Genomic DNA, 25,693 nt, shown 5'->3' on the forward strand with positions numbered 1-25,693 from the left:
TTAATTGTGAGAAGCAACAGTAGTCAGGAATTCTGAAAGTATCTAGTAACCTGACGTCTCAAGGATTTGTTATCACAGTTCTTCAGAGCAGTGCTAATGTAACTATGTAAAGAGAAATGGAATTTCATAAAACCTAGTCTCAAGTACTGTTCTTGTCTTTATTAGGATCAGAGGCTTTATTAGTTCAAAAAACATTAATTTCAGGGCAGAGGCTTCATCAAACTATTGAAGTTTGGGGCATTGGTGATGGGGGAGGAGAAAATAAATGCCATAAACGGGATCTTGTGTTTCCTGACTGAGCCAGACCCTAAGTTTTTTGTCCGTTTGTTTCAGGCATTTGATTTACTGCCTTGGGGACATCATCCTGGAATTCTTGGATCTCAGTGCCTCTGTTGAGGAGTCTGCTACTACCACCTCTGCTTCAGATACCCCAGGCCACCCTAAAAGGATGGGTATCTCCTCTTAGCTGGTTATTCACGTATTATTCCCAGGTCAGGGAAGTAGAGTTACTCAGACACCCAGAGACCAGTCAGGAAACCCACGCCCTTTGGAAGGAGGCTACAGCTCAGGAGGCCTAGGCTGTCAGTGGCTTAATTCTCTCCTACTTCTGTTCCATTTGTAGCAGGTGACATGTATCCCAGTTGCATGCATATTTATTTCCATGTCCCTTTTATGGTGTTGGGATTGTTCCTGGTGAGTAGATCCTGTTTCCTTTGGGGAAAGAGCCATGAGGTAGAGGAATGAGCCCATTTTGCTTCTGCTTTTGCCATCCTCCCTGAGATTGTTTGCCAAAACCCTGGCCTTGTGCACACATGTACCTAATCCACCAGCACACAAGCTCTGGATAAAACAGGAAAAAAACTGTGGCCAGATTTCCTTGGAGGAGAAAACAACCTTCTGAGCTCCGTTCCTACCCGGAAACTAAAAATTCACTCAGGACCATTTTCAAAAAACAAACTCTTGAGTCTAATCTAGTTTCCCAACAGTTCCAGAAGAAGAATGAGGGAAGAAAATTTTTCAGGGGACTTCTTGCTCATGTGTTGCTATTTCTCAACACATCAGCCTTATGGAAGATGTCATGAGGCTGCTTCCCTGGGAGACTACTTTTCCTTTCCAGAAGACTTCAAAGCTGACTGCCAAAGCTTCTGGTAAATCCACCCCACCCTTCACACCCCTTCCTGAAAGGCATTTGTACCACACATTTTATTTATTGGCTTTCCTCCTAACCCCCTGCCCTAGAGCAATTGAGTTTTTGAATTTGTGACCCTTTCTCTATCTTCAGCAAAATTGCATGACAAGTTGCATATTCAGCCTCAGTTTTTGCAAAGAAAAAGTAAAGCACTTGCCTCCTGTCTTAAGAATACACAAAGAGTAGGAATAGCAAGCCTGGTGGTTAAATTCTCCCTTGATAATTCTTTGACAGGGAACTTTTATTACTCTGAACAGATAAGATTAGAACTTACAAGGAATCGCTTATTTCCTATTCTTTATGTTATAATTAGTCTTTTAAGAACACCAGCAATGAAGGCAGAGGTGTTCTGTCAGGCTGCAACATCTATTAGAAAGGCAAAGCAATTAGAAATTGCTGGAGGAGAAGGATAAATCAGGAGGAATTGCTGGTAGAAAAGGATGCAGACAGTCACAGGCAAGTGCTACATATTAAACACATGTGAATAGCTGGCAGAAAGGTGTCAAGGAAGTCACTAGGAGCCCTTTGGCTTCACACCTGCCTGTTAGCGCCTTCCCTTTGCAGAATTACCAGAGCCACCACTTCGAGAAAGGTCTTGGAGTTAGACTGATGAGAAGGCAATGAGGTGTCAACAACAAGTGTTAAAGTTCTCTTAGATTCTGAAGTAGGTGATGAACACACAATTAAAGTGGTTTGTGGAAGAAAGTTGTGAGATCTTTTTACTTTTTTGCCCCTCTGGAGGCTTTTAACCCTAAATTGTATCTGATGTATTTGGGAGGCTTAGGTGTGCAATTCTTGCCAAAAGGCAAGGAGATTAATGAGATGTCTCATGGCCCCTTCTAGCCTTAAAGGTTGACCATTACAGTGACTTTATGGCTCCAAAGTTCTTGAAGCATCTCCAGCCCTCGACTTTGCCAGGCAGAGGTAGCTCAGGATCTCCACCTTATGTGAGTCCAGCCGATGTATTAGAGCTGATCATTCAGCTCCTTCAGTGAGGGCCAAGATTCTACTCTGGATGGGCATGGGGGCAGCCCTGTTTTATGCCACTTTTCTCTCCCCATACCTTCCCTTCATGTGTATTTAGCCACCTGTGTTGCTTTGAATCTGCTACCTGTCCTGGCTCAAATGTGGCACAAAATCAGTACATCAGACACACCATGGAATCCCTGTGGCTATAAGTTCTAAGGAATCTTTTGACACTTCCAGCCCAAAGAACTTACTTGTTTTTCATGTTATATAAAAGTCCCTACCTCCACTCCATGTGCCTCAAAAAGATAAGCTGTCCTCAGTCCCTCCTTCTACCCGGGAGGGAAGTAATGGATATTGGCAAGGAAATAATCAAAACTCATCTGGCTTTGAAAATGACCTGCTAAGTTTGGGTAACAGATTCAGACAATGAGAGAGGAGCAATTGGTAGAAAGCCACAGGTATCTGGAAAAGATACTCCCAGCTGGCAGGGTGATAAAAGGCAGTGAAGAATTGGGCCTGCACTAATCCAGGAAGGGTTTTTTGTTTGCTTGTTTGTTTTTTGTATTTACTCAGACTAAATTTTATTCATTTAACTAAGAATTTTGATACTTGAAGTAAGACTAAAGTACTTTCCCTTTTCTTAATATCTATAAAAAAAGAGGCAGGGATGCAGTGTTCTTTCTGTCAAATTCTAAATGTGATCTTTGCCATTGCTTATTTGAATTCAAGAAAGCTATACTTTTTCACCACATATAACTCAGTTTTTTTTCACATTTTTCAGTTAAACTTAATAAAACCTAAATGGAAAGTAAGTTCCTAAATATGAGCCTAGGGGCATGTATAAATTTTAAAAAATCAATACAAGCTACTCCAATTTCCATTTTAGAAATTTGCAGTTTATAAGGTGATATTCTTATAGTTGTAAAGAAACACATAATGTGAGATCTACCCTTAAGTATACAGTACATTTTTTTTTGAGACAGTACATTATTAACTAGAAGCAGCACAGTGTTTTGTAGCAGACTGCTGTAAGTTTTTCATCTTGCGTTAACTAAAACTGAACAGCAACTCCTCATTTCCCCTCCCCCCAGCCTCTGGCAATCACTAGTCTACTTTCTGCTTCTGTAAGTTTGACTGCTTTGCCTCATATAAGTAGAATCACGCAGTGTTTGTTCTTCTTTGACTGTCTTATTTCACTTAGCATGATGTCCTCCAGGTTCATCCATGTTGTAGCAGGTGACAGTTTTCTTCTTTTTAAGGCTGAAAACATTCCATTGTATGGCTGTGCTACATTTTCTGTGTTCATTCATTGATGAACATTTAGGTTGCCTCCACACCTTGATTATTGAGAATAATACTGCAGTGAACATGGGAGTATGAATATTTCTTCGAGGCCCAGCTTTTAATTATTTTAGATAAATACCCAGAAGTAGAGTTGCTGGATCATATATAGTTTTGTTTTTAATCTTTTGAGGACTTCATACTGTTTTCCATAATGGCTAGACCATTTTACATTCTCACCAACAATGTACAAGGGTTCCAGTTTCTCCACATCCTCTCCAATACTTGCTATGTTTTGTTTTTTTAATAATGGAATCTTAAAAGGTATTAGGTGATAGTAATATCTTGTGGTTTTAATTTGTATAATCCAGAACATTTTTGAGTCTTCCTGTGCCCTACCCAGGTTATTCATTTCCGGCCACTGCTCTTCCCTTGTTCACAGCACCCAACAGCAGTTGTTAGGTCCTGGGTAAAGTAAAAATATGTGTAACTGTGGTCCCTGGCTGCATGAATCAGGATGCTTTGGACAGGAATTAAATTACAAGGAAAACTTATTTTATTTTATAACATTAGTACGTGAGTAGGTAAGCCCAGGAGTTGGTGATTCAGCAACTCTAGGACCTCTTAAGGGGCCTGGATTCTTTCCATCTTTCTGCTTTGCCATTCTAATTATGTCACCTCTGTTCTCAGACTGCCTGCCTTCCTGGTGCTGCAGTTTCAGGCATCACACCCAGACATAACATTCATGAAAGAACAGAACCATCTCTTCTATGTTTTCTTCTAAGGAATGAAAGAAGCATTTCCCAGAAGCCCTTCAAGAATCCTCTTCTAGGCCAGCACAGTGGCTCACATGTATAGTCTCAATACTTTGGGAGTCCTAGTCAGGGGATCATTTGAGGCCAGGAGTTTTAAGACCAGCCTGGAACATAGCAAGACCCTGTTCCTACAAGAAATATATAAATTATAAGCTAGGAATGGTGGCTGCTGCCTATAGTTCCAGCTACTAGGGAGGCTGAGGCAGGAGGATTGCTTGAGCTCAGGAATTTGAGGCTGCAGTGAGCTATGATCACACTACTGCACTCTAGGCTAAGTGACAGAGTGAGACCCCCAAATCAAAAAAAAACAAAAACAAAACTCATGACTCACTGACTAGAGCTGCCCACCTCACACCAGTCCACTGACACTGAGAATGGAATTGTGATTGGTTTTCAGTAGTATTTGCCCCCAGAGATAAGGTCACCTTCCATGAAGCTCAGATATCTACAGAAATAATTGATGTTGGCAAGTAAGAAGCAGAGCATGGGTGTTGATAGACAATGTTTGCTCTAAGGAGGGCCATTCTGCCAACATTCAGCAAATCCCCATCCACTCTCAAAATGCCTGGTACCAGCTAATAGTTAACATTTTCTGAGAGCATTACTTAAAGCCCTTTACATATCTTCACTTATTTAACGTACAAATAAACCCTTAAATATAGGTTCTGATGTAGTGGGTTGGTGCAAAAATAATTGTGGTTTTGCCATTTTAATGCAATTACTTTTGCACCAACCTGATAATATCCCCATTTTATAGATGGGGAACATGAGGCACAGAGTGGTTATGCGTTACCCACAGTCATTTGCAAGGGACTGGCAGAGCCTAGATACAAATCATGTCAGTCTGCCTCTGACCTACATGTATATCCACTGTACGAAATTGCCCTTCTACCTTACAAAGCAGAACAAAACTGCATTCTTATTTTTAAGGCGTCTACAGTCTACTGTAGGAGCCAGTAAACTTTCTCTGTAAAGGGCTGGAGAATAAATATTAGGTTTTGCAGCCGTGTGGTGTGTGTTGTAACAACTCGGTTTTTCCATTGTAGTGTAAAAACAGTTGTAGACAATTCATAAACAAGTGTGGCTGTGTTCCAATAAAACTTGATTTACAAAAATAGGCAGCTGGCCGGATTTGGCCCATGAGTCATAGTTTGTGGACCTGTGGTCTAGTGAGTTAGAATACTGCTTACTAAATTTTAATGTGTGTGTGATTCACCTGGCATCGGGTTATAATGCAAATTTTGATAGAATATGCCCGGACTGAGGCCTAGTAAAAGTGTGAGTGCTATGCTCTAAAAATGTCGACACCATGATTATCTCACTCCTCTGCTGTTTGAGGGGCAGAGAGCAGTGGGAGATGCCTTGTTTCAGGAACTCAATTCAGTCAAGCTATCCTTGCAAGGGTTAGCTCCCACAGTCCCCTCCACACCTGCCATTTGTCCAATCTAACTTTGCACCGGAGCAAGATGTATCTTCCAGGGATGAGGAGAGGAAGGTTAGCCCACCCTGCTGGATGTGGAAGGTGGTGGGAACCAGGAAAGAATGGTAATTGGGGATGAAGGGAAACCGTGATGCTCTTGTAGTTGAAGGCCTGACTGGGCACGCTCTGCCGTAACTTGGCACCTCTGTTTCCTTTCCACTAGGAGTGCCAAAAATCACAGGGCAGTAGTCTCTAACCCTGCCTTTATAGACAAGAAAATGAAACCACTGAAGGGTGAATTTCAGCGAGCATATTGCCATCACTCTTTTATAGTATAAAGGATGAGAGAGGCAGTGAGGAAGACATTGCCCCAAACGTTATGTCCACCTCCTAAGACTTACCTGATATTTCTTATTTCACAAAGACAACATTGACTGGTTTAAGGGGGAAAAAAATGAAATCCAGAAGAATGTTTAAGTGTCAAGCATGAAACAAGTGAAAGTCATCATTTTTTTTTCCTTCTGTGACTCGGTAGCAACAGTGTATCAAGCCAAGGCCACTGTGAAGTGGTGGAGGAAATCCGGGCACCCGCAGTCACCTTGGCAGGCACACTATGCTATTTTCAGACTTGCGGAGCCTCTGTGCTGCCCCCCTGTCATCCTCACCTGTCTCTTAACTGAAAGTCCATTTTAACTCTGCTTTCTTGGAAACAGGAACAAGCATGTGACAGGATGCAGAGAAGCACTCCCGGCTTCGATGTCTCTTCACCAGCTGATGAAACCTAGTTTCTCCACCCATCTTCAGTCTCCAAGCCCTACCTGCAAGCACTTCCATGAAAGTCACCGGGCACACACTCTCTGGGATGTGGAAGGTTGGGAGGGAAGAATTAAAAAAACAAAATGAAAGTAACAGTATCAAGATCCAAACTCAGAAAACGTTTCTTGAAGTGACATTATCTACTCTTTTAACCCAATCTCTTTGTCACCAGTCACTGTTTATGTAGGAAGTGTAAGCTAATTTTAATATTAAAGCGTTACAGTGATTACGAAGGTAAGTTTGTGAACAATGTATGGATGATCCACACTTTGTCTTTTTTCCCACCTTAGATAAACACAGAAGTCCCTGATTGCAGACCAAAAGACTAAAATGTCAACATAAGCGATGTCTTGTTTATACTGTGCTGAATTGGATTTGGTGACTTGTGAGCATAGGTAATCAGCCCTTTTGCCCACGTCCCTTGGTGAAGAATCATCCTGCTCCTGTAACTATCAAAAAGATTAACCATGAATGTTGGTATGAAATATCTGCTTTTCATACCTTGACACTAAGGAAAATAGACCTTATTAAGGGAGGAAAAGCCCTTTTGGGGTTAACCTCCTTTACATGTGGTGCCCACGTGAATCCAAATTCAGTGAGGTAGTGGTAGCCCAGTTCCTCGCCACTTTATGCAGTTTTGTTTAAAGTTTGCCCTCTGAGATCTATAAATGCAAGTGCCTTTTTCAAGAATAGTGAGGGCAGCTTTCATTAAGGACTTGTGTATGTCTGGGAGAATCACATGGGCTTGGTTGGCAGTAGAGCATTTTCTTGGGGACAGAGTATGTTATAGAAATAGTTTAGAGGCTGGGCACAGAGGCTCATGCCTGTAATCCCAGCATTTTGGAGACTGAGGTGGGCAGACCACACAAGGTTGGGAGCTCAAGACTAGCCTGACCAACATGAAGAAACCTGCCTCTACTAAAAATACAAAAATTAGCTGGACGTGATGGTGCATGTCTGTAATCCCAGCTACTTGGGAGGCTGAGGCAGGAGAATCCCTTGAACCCGGGAGGCGGAGGTTGCCGTGAGCTGAGATCACACCACTGCACTCCAGCCTGGGCAACGAGAGCAACTCCATCTCAAAAAAAAATAAATAAATAAATAAATAAATAAAGGAAATACTTTAGGCAGGAGGTTAGATGAGAAAGTTCCACAGAAATCTAGGGATTCTTTTTTTCTGCCCAAACCACCATGTTCCTTTCTGCTTTCATTTCTTTGCTCATGCCCTTCTTCTTTCCACGTGGTGGATCACCTTCCATCCTCCAGCACAGCAGGTAGGCTCCGTCCGCCCGGAAGGACCCATTCAAGTGCCCTCTTCATGAAGCACTGTCTGAGTGCACCGGCCAAAACTTTTCCCATCTTCTTTTGAGTTATTTACACTGCCTCTCTAGTCAATGTGCACTTATATGAAGTCCTCAGTAAGAAATTACAGTTCCTCAAGGGCAACAAATGTATCTTTTATCTCTTTTAATCCTATTAGATCCTTATGCCTCCCTAACTATATGTATATACCTAGTGTATAATAGGTACAAAATAAATAATAAAAATTAAATATTGTTTAAGAGGCAGAATTTGTGAGTAAGTTTGGATCTTGATACTGTTACTTTCATTTGGTTTTTTACTTCTTCCCTCCCAACCTTCCACAACCTAGAGGTAGCATGCTGGTGCCTTTTATGGAAGTGCTTGCGGGTAAGGCTTGAGGAGTAAAGATCGGTGGAGAAACCACTGAAAACCTCTTTGAGATTAACCACTTATTCCAGTGAAGAGCACTGTCTAATTTATACCAGATCTGCCCCAGACAGCTTTATATATCTTGCATATGCGTGGGGACTCGAAAAGTTTCCTTTTCAGTGGATCTGTTTGGATGAGGTAAAGAAATCTGTTGCTCAAATGTTTTCATCAGAGGCTACCCCCTGCCCAGGTGTGTGCCCTGCCTCCATGCGGGTTTGCGGATGACATGACATTTGCAGTGCCAGAGCTTGTTGCCACAGATCAAAGGAAAGTAAGTGTGCATATGTGGATGCAGCAGGAATACCTGCGGTCTTTCTGCTGAAGAGCCAGGTTATATGCCTCCGTTTAGCGATCTGGAGAGGGCTGAGGCAAGAGCTTCTACTGAAACACAAGCTCCACGTACGGTCTTGGACACGGAAGAATGAGTGCTGTTGGGAGGGAATGACCTAAGTTTTTAATAGGATTAGGAGTTCTGTGGATTTTTCCCAAGTGATAGAAATTTTCCTCATCTAGCAGTCAGCCTCACCCAATTGCTTCTACATGTTCATTTCTGAAACTCCTTATTAAAAACAAAACTAAATAGCAACAGAGAAGAAACTTTCTTCAAAAAACTCCTCCTATATCATCTCTCCTGTTCTCATGGAACTTCAAAATTGCCTTTTCTTTATTCCTTTTTTTCCCTGTATCAGTTCATCAGTCTTTGTGGGCGACTTGACTACTCCACTAGTCTAATTGTTTTTTGATAGTTAAATCAATATGGACATCAACTTAAGGCTGTATGTCAATCTTAAATGTATGATATTTCCTGTACTTGATTCAACAATTGATATTCTGTGAGGCAAGTTGGCCAGATATTCCCTTCCCCTGATTTTAAGTCCCAGATTCTGAGACTCAGAAAGTTTCATGACTTGTTGAGCTTTCTGTAGAAAATATGTTGTAAAAATATTTCAGACATTGGAAAATATAAAATAGCTCCTAGAGATCCCGATAAAGCTTCCTCTCCCCAAATCACCTCTACAAGTTTATCCTCAAGAAACTTTCTGAGAACTGATGAGAAAATACTGAGTAATTAATGCTCAAATGGGAAAGATGGTATGTAAACCAAAAACCTGTTCCTGACATCTGTTCATATAGTTCCATGTGCCTTTTTACTTACCTGCACTGCTAGGCAATGTAATGAAGACGTTCCCTTTTACAACATAAAATGCAATTAAACAAAGTTTATCTTAAATTGGCTGGACCCACACAACTTGATTGAAACATACACAGTTGTCTTTATTTAGAAGCACCTAGACTATTCAACCTTCTTTCTAAACTGCCCTTAGGGATTGCCTGTTGTTCTGTCTTCCTACTGGGCCGTAACTCCCTTGGAGGCAGATTATCTTGTTTCCTGAAGTTTTCCAGCATATACTGTGGTAGACAGTTTTTTCTTTATCTGTTCTAGCTCATAAGCCTTAGCTAGTTCCTCCATCCTCGGTGCATAGCCTAGCCACAGGCATGTAACGGACTTTGCCTACAAGCACTTGCTGAACCATACATGAAGTTGGCAGCCTTCTTGTGGCAGTGGATAACATATTTCCTTCCTCCCGATAGGCCTGGAATCCTCATCCCCATCTGGCAATCTTCTTTCCATCTTTCCTACACTCACAATGAAGCCCACATCCCTCACAGCCCCCTTGGACTAAACCAGGTGACAGCAAGAACGCCTAAAGTTCCAAGTGAGCAAGGGTGAAGCCTTAGGCTCTTGTCTCCTCCAGAGTCCTCTCTGCTGTGAAAATGTACTGGGGCGTGGGGTGTGTGTGCGGGGGTGAGGTACTTAACCTCAAACTGAGAAATAGGGTGTCCTGAGCAAGTTTCACAGTGTAGCAGCTTCCATCCAAAATGTGAAGCTCTGATGGCCTGTTGCCACAGTAACCAGCTAGCTCCTGACTCCAATGCCTGTCTAATCTGAGGTGGAAATGTCCCAGAAACAGACCCCAGGCTGGCAGCTGTTAACTATGACCCATCTCATAAGCACATATCCAGCTGTACCCTCTTGGTTGCTGGGGTGAAGGGGCCTCTGTCTCACCACAGGAAAAAATCTGATGAAATCTGGGCTCAGAAAGAGTGGTGCTCCCCCCACACCACTAACAGACTCTGCAACTCAGTCCCTGGTGAAAAGGCTCTGCACCCACCCGTTTTGTGCTTATAATGCTGAGCTAAAAGTGGGAAGGAGCAGTAACACCAAAGAAGGCTTATTCTCTTCCTGTCTGTAGGAGAGAGTCTCTGCCCCCATTACATGAAAAGGGAAAGCATGAGGAGAGTGAAAAGTCAGCCTTTTGGAAGCACCTTCTTACCACAGGAAAACAGGTGATTCATAGTATCTTTGAGACTCATGCAGACTGTATCTGTTTAACTCTTCAAGCAATAGGAAGGCAGAGATGGAGCCATTTCAGAGAAGATATTTTTTTTAAAAAATCATTTCGTTCTTTGGAATTGTCACAGGATTTTGATGTAGGTCTTCAAAATGATTTCACTCATCTCCAAACCCACCCAAAAGGAAGGCAATGAAATGAGGAAGAACACATATTTGCCTGGCATCAGAAAAGCTGTCTTCTAGTCACAGGTCCTAGTGATCCTGGACCAATCTCTTCACTTCCCTGGACTTCAGTTTCTTCCATACAAAAAAGTTGGACTAGATTGTAGAAGAGACGCTGTCCAGCTTTGGTAACGTCAGGTAGGGAGCAGAAACTGTCTCTCGGGGCCTGGCCAGATTCCAGAACAACCATGATGCACTCCGTGTTGGTCCTAAAAATAAATCTCATCTCAGTAAAGATTTCTTCCACCTCATTTGGGTCTCAAGGAAGGAAGAAAGGAAAGAAACCTTGGGACTCTCTTCTTGAGAGGAATATACTTGACTTTCTCTAGGCTTCTAGGATAAAAACTTCCTCTCCTTCATTTTTCCTCTTTAAACCTGCTAAAATCAAGTTGAATAAAGATACCATACACATATGAAAAATAAGCCACATCCTTAAATTTTCATGGAGTCCAAGAGCCTGCTCATCCTTTCCCAGGATGGTGGTGGCACTGATCGTCCAGGTCATACACATGTTCATGTCCCAGAGCTTCCTATCAGCCGTCTCGTTTCATCTTTTCATCATTCCTCCGAGGAACAGAGGAACAGACTTCACACACGTATAGGGCTTTCTATATCACAAAGTGTTTCATATCCGATATCTTACCTAGCTCTTGACAATCACTGTTTTAGGTAATTTGGCAAGTTATTAATATTCATGTCCTCATTTTATTGAAGAGGAAACTGAAATGCAGAGAGTTTGTCTTTTGCCCAAGATCACTCACCCAGTTTATTGGGAGGCAACAGCACAGGGATTAAGAACATGGGCTGTGCCGACAACCAACCAGTGGAATCCCAGCTCTGCCAGTAGTTAGCTCTGTGGCCTTAGGGAAGTGATTTCACAGCTCTATGCCTTAGTTTCCTTGTCCTTTAAATGCTCATAAGAATAGTGCTTTCCTCACAAAGATTGGGCGGGCAGGGGAGCTAAATTAGCTAATGTATTTAAGAAGAACCTTGAGCACACAGTGTGTACTAAATGCCATTGTTATTAGGAAAGCCGGGACCTGGGTCTTCCAGCTCGCAGCTCGTGGCATTTCTCTGCCCTACAGCAGAGAAATTATCCCTCGTATACAGATGTGACCTTAAAGCCTTCAGTGTTTCAACGAAAAGTTCACCCAAGATCTTTCTGTTCAGTAGGTTTAGAGCTAAGGGCTCCTGGCACTCTGTCCAGTCCTTTCACTGGTAAACCATGCTGCCCTCCATTGCTCTGGGCAGAATGTCAAACCTTCTTACATTTTAAAAATGCATAAATCAAGCACTCACTCTTACCTAACATTACTGACGGCCTGAAGGCAGACTCTCCCACTCTTCTGAGGAAGCAAGTCTTCTAATCTTCCATCTTAAGGAGATAAAAGGACTTGATTGGGTAACTCATTGCAATGGGCCAGGGACTGTCTCCTGGCCTTTCCTTGTGCTATTTGTCTGCCGGAATTACCAGCAGCACCAGGCCATTTGAACATTTGACCATTTATCTTACAGTTCTCTGAGTACAAGTCTTATTTTTCATACCTCTATTATGTACTTTTTAAAAAATCAAGACTATGTTGTGTGTTGATTTGTACTGTCCCTGCACATAACAAAATGCTTAGGAAATAGATATACACGTTTCTTGATTCATAAATTGATTGACTGATGAACTAATGGTCACCTCTGAGTGGCTAACAGTTGTCTCTTCCCACCTCTTAGCTGCAAGTTTCAGATGATCAAAGAATGCCTAGACGCCGTTCAACAGTCTAGTGCCTCAGTAAGGGTAGCAGTTTTAGGAGTTGTACGTGCAAGAGTGGAAGAAGTTCTCCCTGCACCCACACCAGGTCATTTGCTACAAAGCCTCAGAACCTGGCCTCCGCCCTGTTGCCCATGCTGCGTGCTTGGAAAAACAGGCCTGAGCTGGGCTTACTCTGTCACCCAAAGGCTACTCCATGTAGTGTGCCCGAAACAAACATGACCTTGTTCTCCAGTTAAAAACAAGTGTAAGTCATTTGCCGGGATCACTTGGTAATCAAGTCCTGCGACAGAAGGGGCTCTCCGTAAAGGGCAGCTCAAATCCAGGCATTAAAATAACCTAAATGGTGTTGTTTTCTGATCAAATGCCTTTCCCTGTCGGGTTTGTGATTTTTGAGCCTGAGAATGTCCCTCGTGGCTCAGGTTTCTCTGCTGTCACACTGATCTCAGGCCTGGAATGCAGGCACTGGCCATTAAGGTCTGATGTAACTATGTCACAATCCCAAAATGGAGAGACATTATCTCATAGATGGTGCAGCAGGCGGGCATGGTGTGGCTGGCAGGCATGGCTCAGAATGCAGCCCTGGGCATAGTCCACATCCACGGTGCTCAGTGGACACAGGGTCTGATGTCCCAGGCTCCAAGCCATGCTCCAGTATGTTAGAGTCTTGCACATCTACATACTCAGGAGCAGGGACGGAAAGACACAGGCAGGGATGGAGATCAGCTCACTTCTGGGCCAGTCAGGCTGGTTTTCGGAAAGGTGATTCCTGGTCACAAGGCCCTTGAGCACTTGGAGGGCTTGGGCAGAATGCAGAGAGCAGCCGTTCACAGGAGAAGACTCCACCCTGAAGGTAGAGCTAAGCAGCCATCCTTCCTTAACTGGGCCTCCTAGGCAGGTGGGGCCTAGTGGCCTGTGAGGTAAACAGCCCTTTCAGCACTTAGACTACCAGGCCTCAAGGGAAAACCATTAACCCTTTCCTAGAATAATAGCACCAAAGCCCTAACCATTTTGGTCATAAAATCTCATTTGAATTTAGAGGAGTGCCTTCTTGTCCAGCCTTAGTGTGAGGAATCAGGCCTCTTGCTTTCTCCTTCACTAGCCTCTTGACGCCCCTTATTTCCCATGGCTCTGCTGTGAGATGCTTTTGTTGCAACCAAGCCATTGCCATTAAGCCGTGTCCACTCCTGCCGACTCCCTCTGCCCACCCCTTTCTTGCCTGACCAGTCTGCCTCTCTCAGTTTGCCTGGCCCTTTCCTGAAGGTCCACATTAAACTCCCTCTGCTCGCCAAGGCATCTCTGAGTGCCCAAACACCCTCTCTGGGAGCTCCTTCAGAACTAGTGTCTGTGCCACACATTGGATGCTTGGCACACGCCTCCTTCCACCATCAGCACCTTCTCTTGTGTAGATGAGTGCATGTCCCTTAGGAGTGTCCTCTAGCACAGACTGTATTTTATCTCTGGGTGCTCCCAGGCCTAGCAATGAGCCTTCCACACGACACTGACTCTTGGGAATGCTCTTAAGTTCTAAAGGCACCTTAGAATCAAAACCTAAAACCACATCCAGGGATGCAGCCTCGTTCCCCCGGTCTCCCAGTGTCCTTACACACCAAGCACGTGCCTGAATATCAGGCCTTCTCCTTTGCTCTTTTCTCTGCCCAGCATGGTTGATGCCCCTACTTCACTGTCTGCACAAATGCCACCTTCTCGGCTTTCCTGACCACCCCGTCTAAAAAAAAGCATTCCTTATCCCATAATTCCTATCCTGCTTGATTTTTCTTCATAGCACTTACTATTGATTTATAGTCCATTGTATCATTATATTATACTATATTACATCACACTACATTTAATTGTTCTAATTGACAAGTAAAATTGTATAGATCTTTCGGGTAGAACATGACATTTTGATGTATGTACACATTATGGAATGGCTACATCAAGCTATTTAACATATGTATTATCTCACATATCATTTTTGCGGTGAGAACACTTAAAATCTACTCTCTGAGCAATTTTCAAATATACACTATGTTATTAACTGTAATCGCCATGTTGTACAATAGATCTCATGAACTTATTCCTGCTGTCTAACTGAAATTTTGTGTCCTTTGACCAGCATCTCCCCAATCCTCCAACCCCTCAGCCTCTTAGCCACTATTTTACTCAGTGTTTCTATGAATTCAGCTCTTTAGAGTTCACATGTAAATGACAACATGCAGTATTTGTCTTTCTGTGCCTGATTTATGTCACTTCATGTTACACTATGTTTAAATCTATCATTGTGTGTGGTTCCCATAGGAATGCAAGCCCCATGAGGGCCAAGACCTTGCTTCATTCACAGCTCGCCCTACAGCTCTGCCTACAGCAGTGTCAGGAATATTGTCGGTGCTCGCTGTTTGTTGAATGAGTGGATAGGTGAATGAATGAGCAAATGAATATTTTTCTGTAAAGCAAGGACCACTCTGTGTGATAATGTGACATGTAGCCTACCAGGGGATGATACGAGGCTTCCTTTCACAGAACCAAAGAGCATTTGAACTCTAAAGGTCCCTGAAAGTAGGTCAACTTCCCAATTGTACAGAGAAGGAAAGTGAGTCCCAGAGAGGGAAAACAGATGGAAGTGAACACTTGGAAAGTTAGTATCTTTGACTTCTAATAGTTCTTCCTAGAGCATAGTCTGATGTAACCGTTCATCTGGCGAGATTCTGAGTTACCAATTTTCTATAGGTTTTGCATTAGAATAATTTTATAATAAAAGAGAACAAGAGAACAAGGCCAGTAGCATAAAATTTCACTCTTTCACACTCTCAAGAGTTTCTCGAGGCATCATGGAAAAGGAAGCATCTATGCGGTTGGTCTAGCATCCTTTCAGTAGCTTCGATCTGCAGAAATATTGTTGGAATGTCGTTTTTTATTCTTCCCATCCTTTGTTTGTTGGGCCGAACCCTGAGGACTGTCTGCCTTGGAATGGAGAGGAAATGCAAACATGTGCAAACCTACGCGGCACTTTCAGCCCCAGGGCCTCAGTGGGCCTTCTCCCGGGCACCTGAGAAATGCCAACGGGCTCATTGCAGGTGGAGGGATCCCACTCAGTGCACCGCCGGGAATGGCTCGGCGCACTGTGGGTGGAAGCATAATCAGACAACAGCCATTCTAGATATTCCTTTTTCATTCTCCAGAGGGTTTCAGGAAAGTCCTGCACAGTCAAATAAAGTCTTTTCTTGCACCTGGGTGTCGAGGGTGATTGCCCCCTCTCTCCTTGTAAGATTGCGTTTGACGGCAATGAAAACTAACAGTTTTAACAGCAGTAATCTCTTGGCAGACAGATTGATGTGAGACTTGTCCCAAAACAAAATAATCCTTTCAAGGAAGTGTATTTCAAGTTGAGTTCACGTTCCCAAGATGCTGAGATTCTTATGTGGCTGACACAGGAGCCGAAGCCGAGCCCCAGCCAGGGACAACCAACAATTGCCAGGCACCACGGAGCGGAGTGAAGATTCAAGGGCTGAGTGTGTTCCTGAATGGTTCAAAACGGGGGACCTGGAAATGCTGGGGACTCCTGGGGAAAGGCTGTTTCAGCTCCGCCCTGCTCTTCTAAATGGCCTTGTTAGTGACTTCAGCCCTAGTGGTAAGGCATGTGGGTCAGAATACCATTCCCTTTCTTTTCCCTCTACCTCTTTCTTCTCCACAGCTCCTTTCCATAACTGCTTTATATGCTGCCTAGAGGAGCTTTCTGGACGTTTTGTCTCCAGGGAGCATAAAATGTCACCTGTGCCTGACAACTTATGCCCTCATATGCCTCTGATCCTCTACGCCAAGGTAGCTATAAAGGCTTGCTTTCTAGGCTTGGTTTCCCTGCACAGGCCACAGAACCACACAAACCTCAGGTGGAAGTGCCCCGCGGGCCTCATGGTTAGCTGGGGGTAGACCAGTCATTTCCGCAGTCCACCTTCTGAAATTCCACAAGAGGGCGCCCAAGGTCGGCCAGGTCAGGCCACATCCGGTGGCCTTGAGGCCGGGAGGTGGCGCTGTTGCTTTAGCCATCAAGAAGGGCATGGCTGTGAACACGGGCTGGGGACACCGCGTCCCTGGGTGCAGCGGGTGGGGGGCGATGCCTAGAGGAGATGCTGTGGTGGCCAAACAGTGCCACCCACTCCAGGAAGCAAAGCCAAGCTCCGGCTACGGGAGAGGAGAGGCACCCTGACTCAAGGGAGGTTTCTAGGTGAGGAGCCAGCGTCCTCGGGCTCCGGTTCCCGCTGCACTGCTGCCCTGCCTGGGAGGCCTTGAAGGAAGTCATTCATTCTTTCTCCCCAACAGCTTCCTAGACCTTCCGTGTGTTCAGCAGAAATTCACAAACTCTAGTGGCAGATGAGCTTCAGATTCAGGAAAGAAAAAGACAAAGCCCTGTCTCGGGTGAATTCATTATCCATGGAAAGGGGAGGCAGGTGCATCATCAGAAAGTCACTGTGTGAGCAGGCTCATGGAGGGACAGAGGCGCACATAGAAGCCCCCAAGAGAAGGATTTTCCCAGCCTGGGGAAGCTGGACAAGCAGGGGTGGGCCAGGGAAGTCTTCCTGGTGATTCTAGACAGAGTCTTAGAAGGTGTGAGGAGTCGCCTTGGGAAAGAAGATTAGGAAGACAGTGTAGGCCAGGAGACGGCCACCGCAGAGGCCACGCAGCAGTGCTGGCAGGTGGGTACGCTGAGTGCTCTGAGCTAGTGGTGGTCAGGCTGAGGATGCAGGGAGCAGATGGGCTGGGCTCCTATGACCCTCTGTAGGTTTTGTGGTCAACATGCTTTGTGGAGTCACAACAAGCAGTGGTGGCCGTAACACATATATTCAGTTATAGGTCCATGCATCTGCATTCATAGAGATCAATGAGTAATCTCCAGGGTGAAGGAGTACTGGAAGAGACACCGGAGCCAGGTCCACCCTTGGCCGGGTTTTACCTTGACTTCGTGTCATCACGAGGCACTGGTTTTTCTCTCTCTCTTTCTTCCCTGACCAAGAAATAAGACAAATTCGTTATGATAGCAACTTGTTATGATCTGAAATTGAAGAGCAGCCATATGTTTATTTGGCAAGATAAACACACACATTCTTTATGTAAGATTAGTAGCCACCAGTTTCTAAAGACATATATTGTCATTTATTTGTCAAAACAAAGGTACATGCCCACACGTTACAGATGGGAAAAATGAGGCCCAGAGCTCAGGTGAATGGCTGAGGTCACTCAATTAGTGGATGGCGGTGCTGACACTTCTGTCTGGGCTGTGTCACCTGGCCACACAGTCTCCACTCCGTGCAGGCACACCTCTCTGGAGCCTAATAGCTTAGTATCACTAGTACCCAGCACACTCACTTACTCTGTGAAAGACACTGCACTGTGAGCTATAGAGTCTAGGAGTCCATGTCTCATACAGAATGCCACTGTTCACAGAAAGTGGACAAATGCTGCAGGGCTGGTCTCAGTGTTCATTCTGAACCCTCCCCAACACACACACACACACACACACACACACACACTCCAGCATGAGCACCAAATGGCCATGAGCACTGATGGAGCACACGATGTACCCTGAGTTCTAAAGACACAGAACTGTGTCTGAGCTGCCATAACAGAATACCATAAACTAGGTGGCTGATAAAAAACACATTTCTCATAGTCCGGAGACCAAGGTTCAGCATCAAATAAGGTCCCGTTTCCTTGTAGAGCCTATCCCTCACTGTAACCTCACATGGCAGGAAGCACAAATAAGCTCCCTCAGGCCCCTTTTATAAGGACACTCATTCCATTCATGTGGGCTCTACCCTCAAGACCAGATCACCTCCCAAGGGCCTCACCTCCTAATATCACCTTGGGGTTTAGGACTTTAATCTATCAGTTTTGAGGGGACACAAATGTTTGGAGGCTTTGCTTTCATACCAAGGATAGGGTGGGTTCTCAAAGGCACTATTTTATATGATTAGCAACCACAGCACCGTGACTAGAGCAGTAAGATGCGTGTTGGCATTTGTGACTGTGTTGCAGGAAGGGCCATCCAAGAGTGTCTGTGACTTGGTGCACCCTTAGTTCAAATGGCATCTTTCCCAGATGCTCGGTCTGCAAACAGAAAGCAGACTGCAGTTTCATGTTTTAAAGTTTCTGCTACAGAGATCCTTTGCCAGTGGATTGAAGTCTGTGGAGAGAATGTTTTTAATCAACAAAATGTACTGAAGTGGTGTGCAAAGTTCGAGGAAGGAATAAAGCCCACCAATGAGGCAGAGAGAAGTGGAAGTCTAGCAAAGACAAATGAAGGACCCCATGCTCGACTTCACTGGAAAGAAGCTAAATCCAGCAAGAGGGCGGTGAAAAAACACAGTTCCTGAGGAGAGAACAAATGACAAGCAAATGGTCCACGGAGCAACATAAATTAGCCTCAGATTTCCTGAGAGAAGCTAAAGAGAGCATGTCTCCAAAGCTCACAATCGGTGGACAATGGTATTAAATCCCAGAGAGGGGAAATAACTTGCTCTAATAGAAATATCTAACATGAGAGACGGCTCACAACATGTCAAGGCCTGGTTTCAATGTTCCATGTGGATTAACTCATTTAATTCTCCCAAAGACTGTATGAAGTATGAGAGTCCCCAGCCCCATTTACAGATGGAGGAGTTGAAGCTTGGAGAGAGAAATAACTCACCCCACTTACCCAGTTAGTAAAGGGCAGAGCTGGGATTCCAACCCAAGCAGCCTAGCTCCCAGTGGGTCCTCACAAGCATTTTCTTATACTGCCAGCTCCAAGCACAGAAGCAAATCAACCACGGAGCCAAGACTAAAACCCTGGTAATAACCCAAACCTAACCTTCTGTTCTTTCCACCATTTCACTCTTTACTCAAATAGACCCAGCAGGCTCTCCCCGCCGAACAGTGGCACTTGCTGGTCCCTCTGTCTGAATGTCCTGCTCTTAGCTTTGCAGAGAGCATGCCTCTTCAATTGCTTTTCTGACCACCCCAAACAAAATAGCAACATGCTCCCATTCTCTGTAACCTTGGCACGTCTACTCCCTACTCTGTTTCATTCACTGACAACTGTATCACCACCCACCATACTATTGCTATATTTACTCTTTTTGTTTGTTTCTGTTTTGTTCAGTGTCTTCTACTAAAATGCAAGCTTCACAAAGAGAAACATCTTTGCTTTCTTCCATGATAATATGTCCAGTGCCTGGCACATATAAACATTTGGTAAACATTTAATGAATAACTAACTGAATAAACAAATGGGCAAATCATAAATAAATAATTATATGTGCAAAGAACTCAGACACTCTGTGCCATGCATCAAAAGCTCTACCTGATAGCTGTTACTGAGATGCTTGCCGAGACATCAAAATCCGGTTTAAATTCCACCTCCTTCAGGAAACCTTCCAAATCTTTCCACTAACCGAGTTACTGGCTGAGAGCTGAGTCACTCCAGGAATTTTCTATTAAGCTGTAGGAACTTCTGAAAAGGAAGATGTAATACATCAACTATCAGCAATTAACACTTTTGAATATACTAAACAATACGTGTACAACATTTTATAGATAACAGATCTGAACTAAAACACAGCTAGCATGGAGTGATACAAAGAACATGCCAGTCATAGTGCTAGGTACTTTGCATGCTGTACTAATTGCCAAATATTCCCAGCTTCGTGCCTTCCTGGCACCTGTGATAATTGTACTCCCCAGACTCTTCCTGGTTGGGTGGTACCATGTGACCAGTTCTAACCAATCAGACATGAGCAAACCAGCTGCCCATTTAAAAGTGCTAATGAGGCATCCTTCAGAGCTCTCTTTTCCTTTTGGCTCAGCCAACCGGTGACCTTCAAGAAGTCCGAGTCCCTGAAAACCCCCATGTCCCCAGTCTTATCCCAGCTGAACTGCACAGCAATCTTTTGAGGCAATCTGGCTATCATTGTTCTACAGAAAAAGGAAAGGGCTCTGAGATAAAAAATGATTTGTTCAAGTCACACAGATAGTAAGTGACAGTCAGGAGTGGAGGACAGATCTGATGTTAGAACCTGTACCTTTTACTTACTTGTACTCTCTCTCCCAATCCGGCAGAATAAAAATAAAGAATAGGACTTTATGGGAATAGCATCTGCTTCCCAGAAAACAGAGGCTTTGTTGGACACCACAGCTTTGGGCTGTTGGGGGTTAAGAAGCATCAGTAGGACACTGCGATGATGGGAAATGACTATGAAAGCTGGTGGTGTAAGGGAGGAAGTGCCACTGACAACATTCTCCCAGTTTGTTTTCACTTGTTAGAGAGTTAGAATCCTTGGTCTTTGGTTTGATTCCTTCTCACTGCACACTCATGAATCAGGAAGTCAAGACATACAGAGTGAGCTCTTCCCGGGGGTGAGCACTGTGCTGAGGGCATCTTGATGGACCCGGCACTCACAGCCCCACTTTCAGGGACCTGCAGTCTGTTTAGCTAACCCCGCTTCTGTTTAGGCTTTTAAACTTCTGTGTGATTCCATTCCTGGTCCACCCAAAGTTCTACTTGTTCATTTGGCTGTTAAGTATAGAGATGGGAAATTCCATCTGAAAATACGATACAGAGCTGTGTTACATATGTGAACATGGGGGATTGGGACTGTCTGTCTCTAGTCTCATATTTCATTTCTAAAGGAGGGAAGGTATTAATGTATTTCCACCCACTTGGAGATTCATTACGAGAAAGGGGAAGAGAATTGGACTCTGAAAAGGAGCCACTACAAATACTGTAACCAAACAGAATCTGCCAGGCTAGAGGGAATTGCACCTCCTCACTGCACAAGGTTAACTGATGCGGGTGAAACTTCTGAAGAAATCAAAATGTTGTTATTTTGATTATACTGTTAGCTATTTCTTTCTTGAGATTCTAAATGAATTTTGTAAATGCCTTGTTGGTCCATTCCTACATCTCTGCTTCCAGAACCCAAGAGCAAGTTCTCTGGATCACGTTGGCTCCTCTGCTGCTTCCTCAGAAAAAGAGAAGGTACTTGGTGCCAAAGAAAAGACAGAGGCTGGGAAGGAGGAGGAAGTTGGCAGAAGGAAGAAAGAGGCACAAGAAAGAGAGAAGGGGAGGCTAAAAGCAAGAGGTAAGAACACATCTCAATTCTTTAGTTCTGCTTAAGGACTCACTGAAGCATTGCATTTGTTTGGGAGAGCAAATGAGATGTGACGTGTTATAGAAAGTGGATCTTAAAACTCTTACTATAAATAACCCATAATAAGTAAAACTTTTGCTAGGCATGAAAAAAGATATCTAAAGAGAAAAGAGACCCTGACTACATAGAACAGATCACTACTGTAGAAGCGGGAAGGGCCAAATCATTCTCATGCTTAGCATGAATTTATCCCTCTCTAAGACGATTAACCATCTGAGTTTGTCTGAGAACTGCTTTGGTTTTAGTGGTGAAAGTCTTGGATCCCCAGCAACCCACTCAGCCCCTAGCAAACCAGGATAGTAGGTCACCCTACCCCTGCCTGAAATGCCCTCCTCACATGCCGCCCCTCCCACCTCACCTCTTAGTGAAGGTGTCCAACCGCAACTTTAAACACAGTCTCCTCCACAGCGCACTTCATGATCCTGAAGCAGAACTCCTTCTTGTCTCTGTGTGTTCCATGGGGCCTTTTACATAACCACAATAGCACTTCCTCATTGTATGCTGTTTTCCACTAACGTGTTTCTCTCTGATGCAGTATAAACTCTTTAAAAGTAATAATCTCATATCTGGATCTCTGGTACACAAAACATTTTCTGATTATGTGAATGAATAAATGAAGGGGCAAAGGAAGTTTGAGAAAACCATATGTATTCACCACTCAATATCAAACATTACTTGAAATGTTCCCACCTGCACCAAACTACCTGGGCGTGATAGCAAATTCTGAAGGTCTGGATCAGAAACAGACAAACAGGAATGCCTGGAAGGCAGGAGCCTCCCACAGAAAAATTTTCACCTGCTGCTAATATGCTACACATAGTTTCCACCATTAAAAATGTATTCTTTGGGGTTAAGCCAAATTTCTCCTTTGCATAGGACCTTCCCAGACTGTTGTTTAGAATCTTATTTTGCTGTTCACCCAGGTGACCGGCTTAGCATTCATAGCGATCAAGCCAGCCTTGAGGTCTTGCTCAAGTAGCCTAAGGTACCTGGCAACATGGAAATGGCTATATTTCTAGGTGATAAATACCTCAATCCTAAGGATTAGAATGTTCTCTTGGTATTCTGTTTTTAAGTGGTTTGGTCCCAAAAGAACCCAGAGCTTTCCTATTATGTTTTGCTTATAATTGGGCTTGGAGGAGGACTGGGTCCCATCTTCTCATGAAGGCTAAGTTGGTAAGAATTTGTTGCTGTGCTGCATAGAGCCCAAATTACCTACAACTATATCTACCATAGGTTCTGGGAGCTAAGTGGCTTCCCTAAGCTTGGACTTAAAGTGTTCTGTGAGAAGTGTGTTGCTTTCTGGAAGTGGGTGGAAGGTGGAGGGGCGGGAACCATGTTGGGCACATTTATGAAGAGGGAGTGTGGGACTCTGCAAGTGTTGACAATGAAAGGGCCTGGAAGCGATGTAGTCTAAGAGGGAGCATTAAATGATCAGAGGGAAAGAGGTTTCTTTGGGGACACAGGGAGGTAAGACATAAGGACTCAGAGAGAATGGTCTTCAGAATAAATATCTAGAACCTCACTTGAAAACACCAGGAAGATACCATGGTGGCCCCGAGCAGAGAGGAGAGGCAACACGAGCTTACATTTGTAGACTTAGTCATGAAATTGTGTAATTTGAGGCCTACTTTGTTTTAAATGTTCCTGCCTTTCTGATCTCTTTAGTTTATAATCTAAAATCATCTTGTGAAATACTTTGAACCTGGATCTAAGTTGAACATGAAACACAGCTGAGTGTGAAAGAGAATGATGGTGCCACAAATCTGAATGAGAAATAGCTTAAGATCATTCAGTAAATCCCTAACTGGAACACCATGTGAAGGAGGTGGAGCATGCTTTCACAGCTCCACTCACCTGGCAGCCCGGGGTACAGAGGGGCTGGGGAGGGTACAGGGCAGGGTTCCGCCTGCTGTGATGAGAATTCGCCACAGGGACCGTGCAGGCCCAGCGCTGGGCCAGGAAGGGGGACTCCTGCTCTGTGTGTGCTTAGAGTCTGTCTGACCTAAACAAGAGCCACTGGAGACTTGCTTCTCGTGATTGTGAACCTTACCCAAGACAACTGGCCAATCACATGAGGCTGAGGGGTATAATATTAGATTATATGTGATATTTTACAGTAAATACAGGATGAGCCCTGGAGCCATGCAGACCTACACTTGAATCTCAGTTCTGTCATTCACCACTCTGTGACACAGGGAGTAGATGTCAACCACTGACCCTTACAGAGCCTCAACTACCTAGAATTAAAATGAAGATGACTATCCCTGTAACATCAGGCTTTGATAGACACATAAAGGAAAGATGAGAGTGACGTGTCCAGCATAGAACTCAGCTCATGGTACGCACTCACATTAATTCCTTTCCCCTTCTTAGGAGAGAGGTGAGATTCAAAGACACTAAGGCATTTTCTGATTTCTACACCCACTCAGGCCACTTCCCTCTCATCTGGAGGACCTCAGTAGCCTCGTCTGGCCACACTGACTCTGACTGGAATCAGAGACTAGCTGTTGATTAGTGGCTCCAGTCAATTAGCCACTTGGTGACCAGAGTGCATGCACCACATCATAAATGTCGTGTCAAATTTCTGTTTGGAACCCTTCAATGGCTTCACATTCCCAGCTCTTTAGCAGGCCTTCAGGAGACCTTCCTGGGCTGGCCCTGCATCCTGCTCCCCCTCATGCTGACAGATTTCAGCATGCACCCTTCCTGCCTTCTGACACACTGGCGAGGCACTCAGATCTATTCCTACAGTTCCACAAAGGGCTCTGCCTTTGCACAATTTGCCCCTGTGCATGAAAAGCTTCCCATATCTCTCTTCCACATGCCATTTGTTTATTTGGATAGCTCCACTCCGTCTTTGAGATTCAGTTTCCATGTCACTTTTAGCTTTCTCCAGCCAACGGTCCTGCTGTTTGCCGTTTGCCTGACTGCATGCCCTCGTCATAACAAGCAGCGCATGACTGCTTCTGCAGACTCTACTGTGAGCCTCTGTGAGCAGAGCTGGTATCTTGTTTACTGCTCTCCTCCCAGCACAGAGAATGGCACAGAGGAGGGACCCAATAAATCAATCTGTAAACTTCTACTTTAAAGTAATGATGATAGACTCAAAGAAAAGTTGCAAAAACCTTTCCTAGCTTTCTCTTACATTCACGTTTTATAAAACCCAGGTAAAATTATTAAAACCATGAATTACCATTCCTATAATACTCTTAGCTAATCTACAGACCTTATTTGAATTTAACCAATTTTCCTACTGATGATCTTCTTCTTACCCACATTGCATTGAGTCAGTATGTCTTCTTAATCTCCTCCAATCTGTGAGCTAGGTCCTCAGTCTTTCTTGTCTTTAATGACATTGATATACTTTTATTTTATAGAATGTTTCACCATCTGGGTGGGTGTGTGTCTGGTATTTTCTCAAGGTTCAATGGAGTTCATGCCTTTTCAGCAATATGCCCAGTGGTGTTATATCCTTCTTAGTGAATGATATCCAGAGGTACATGATGCCACTATGCCTTACACTGGTCATTTGGTGATGGGGTTGGCTGTCAGGTTTCCCCTCTGTAAAGTTAACTGGTTTTCCCATTGCATTTAATAAGTATCATGTGAGAAGATATTTTAAGATCTATAAATATATTTTAATACATCAAAAGACAGAATCTGAAAGAAATATGATTAAATAGATGTTAAGTATGAGTTCTGTATCTGCATTTAAAAAGCATACATTAAGGATAACGTAGAGAACATGAGACACCAAATGAGACAGCAGGATGGATTTAGGCCACCAGCATCACTGCACTTTCAGGAAGCATTCACAGAACTACATCCTCTGGGTCCTGGGGTTGAGACTCCTGTTCCCTTTGCTCAGGAGACCATCCTGGGACAGCACAGCATGTTCAGATCTGGGCATCATCCTTGAAATTGAATACAGTCACACTGCATCCAAA

General features: G+C 44.0%; 1 protein-coding gene across 8 annotated transcripts in view; it reads left to right on the forward strand.

The window, feature by feature from the left end:
• SNX19 (sorting nexin 19) overlaps positions 1-25,693 on the forward strand; it is a 68,032-nt gene that overhangs the window by 36,763 nt on the left and 5,576 nt on the right. For 3 of the 8 annotated variants that reach the window (XM_032284947.1, XM_032284950.1, XM_032284946.1), the window contains exon 9: positions 21,517-21,674. In XM_032284947.1, the coding sequence (XP_032140838.1) occupies positions 21,517-21,674 (158 nt within the window). Of the gene's footprint in view, positions 1-333; positions 2,990-5,897; positions 6,119-6,387; positions 6,738-21,516; positions 21,675-23,941; positions 24,085-25,693 lie in introns of those variants that run through there. The other 5 variants (XM_032284949.1, XM_032284945.1, XM_032284944.1 and 2 more) reach the window with 5 other exon arrangements.

The sequence above is a fragment of the Sapajus apella genome, unplaced genomic scaffold (genome assembly GCF_009761245.1).
Source record: "Sapajus apella isolate SASKATOON/1434 unplaced genomic scaffold, GSC_monkey_1.0 scaffold16, whole genome shotgun sequence".
In the NCBI taxonomy this organism is placed as follows: domain Eukaryota; kingdom Metazoa; phylum Chordata; class Mammalia; order Primates; family Cebidae; genus Sapajus; species Sapajus apella.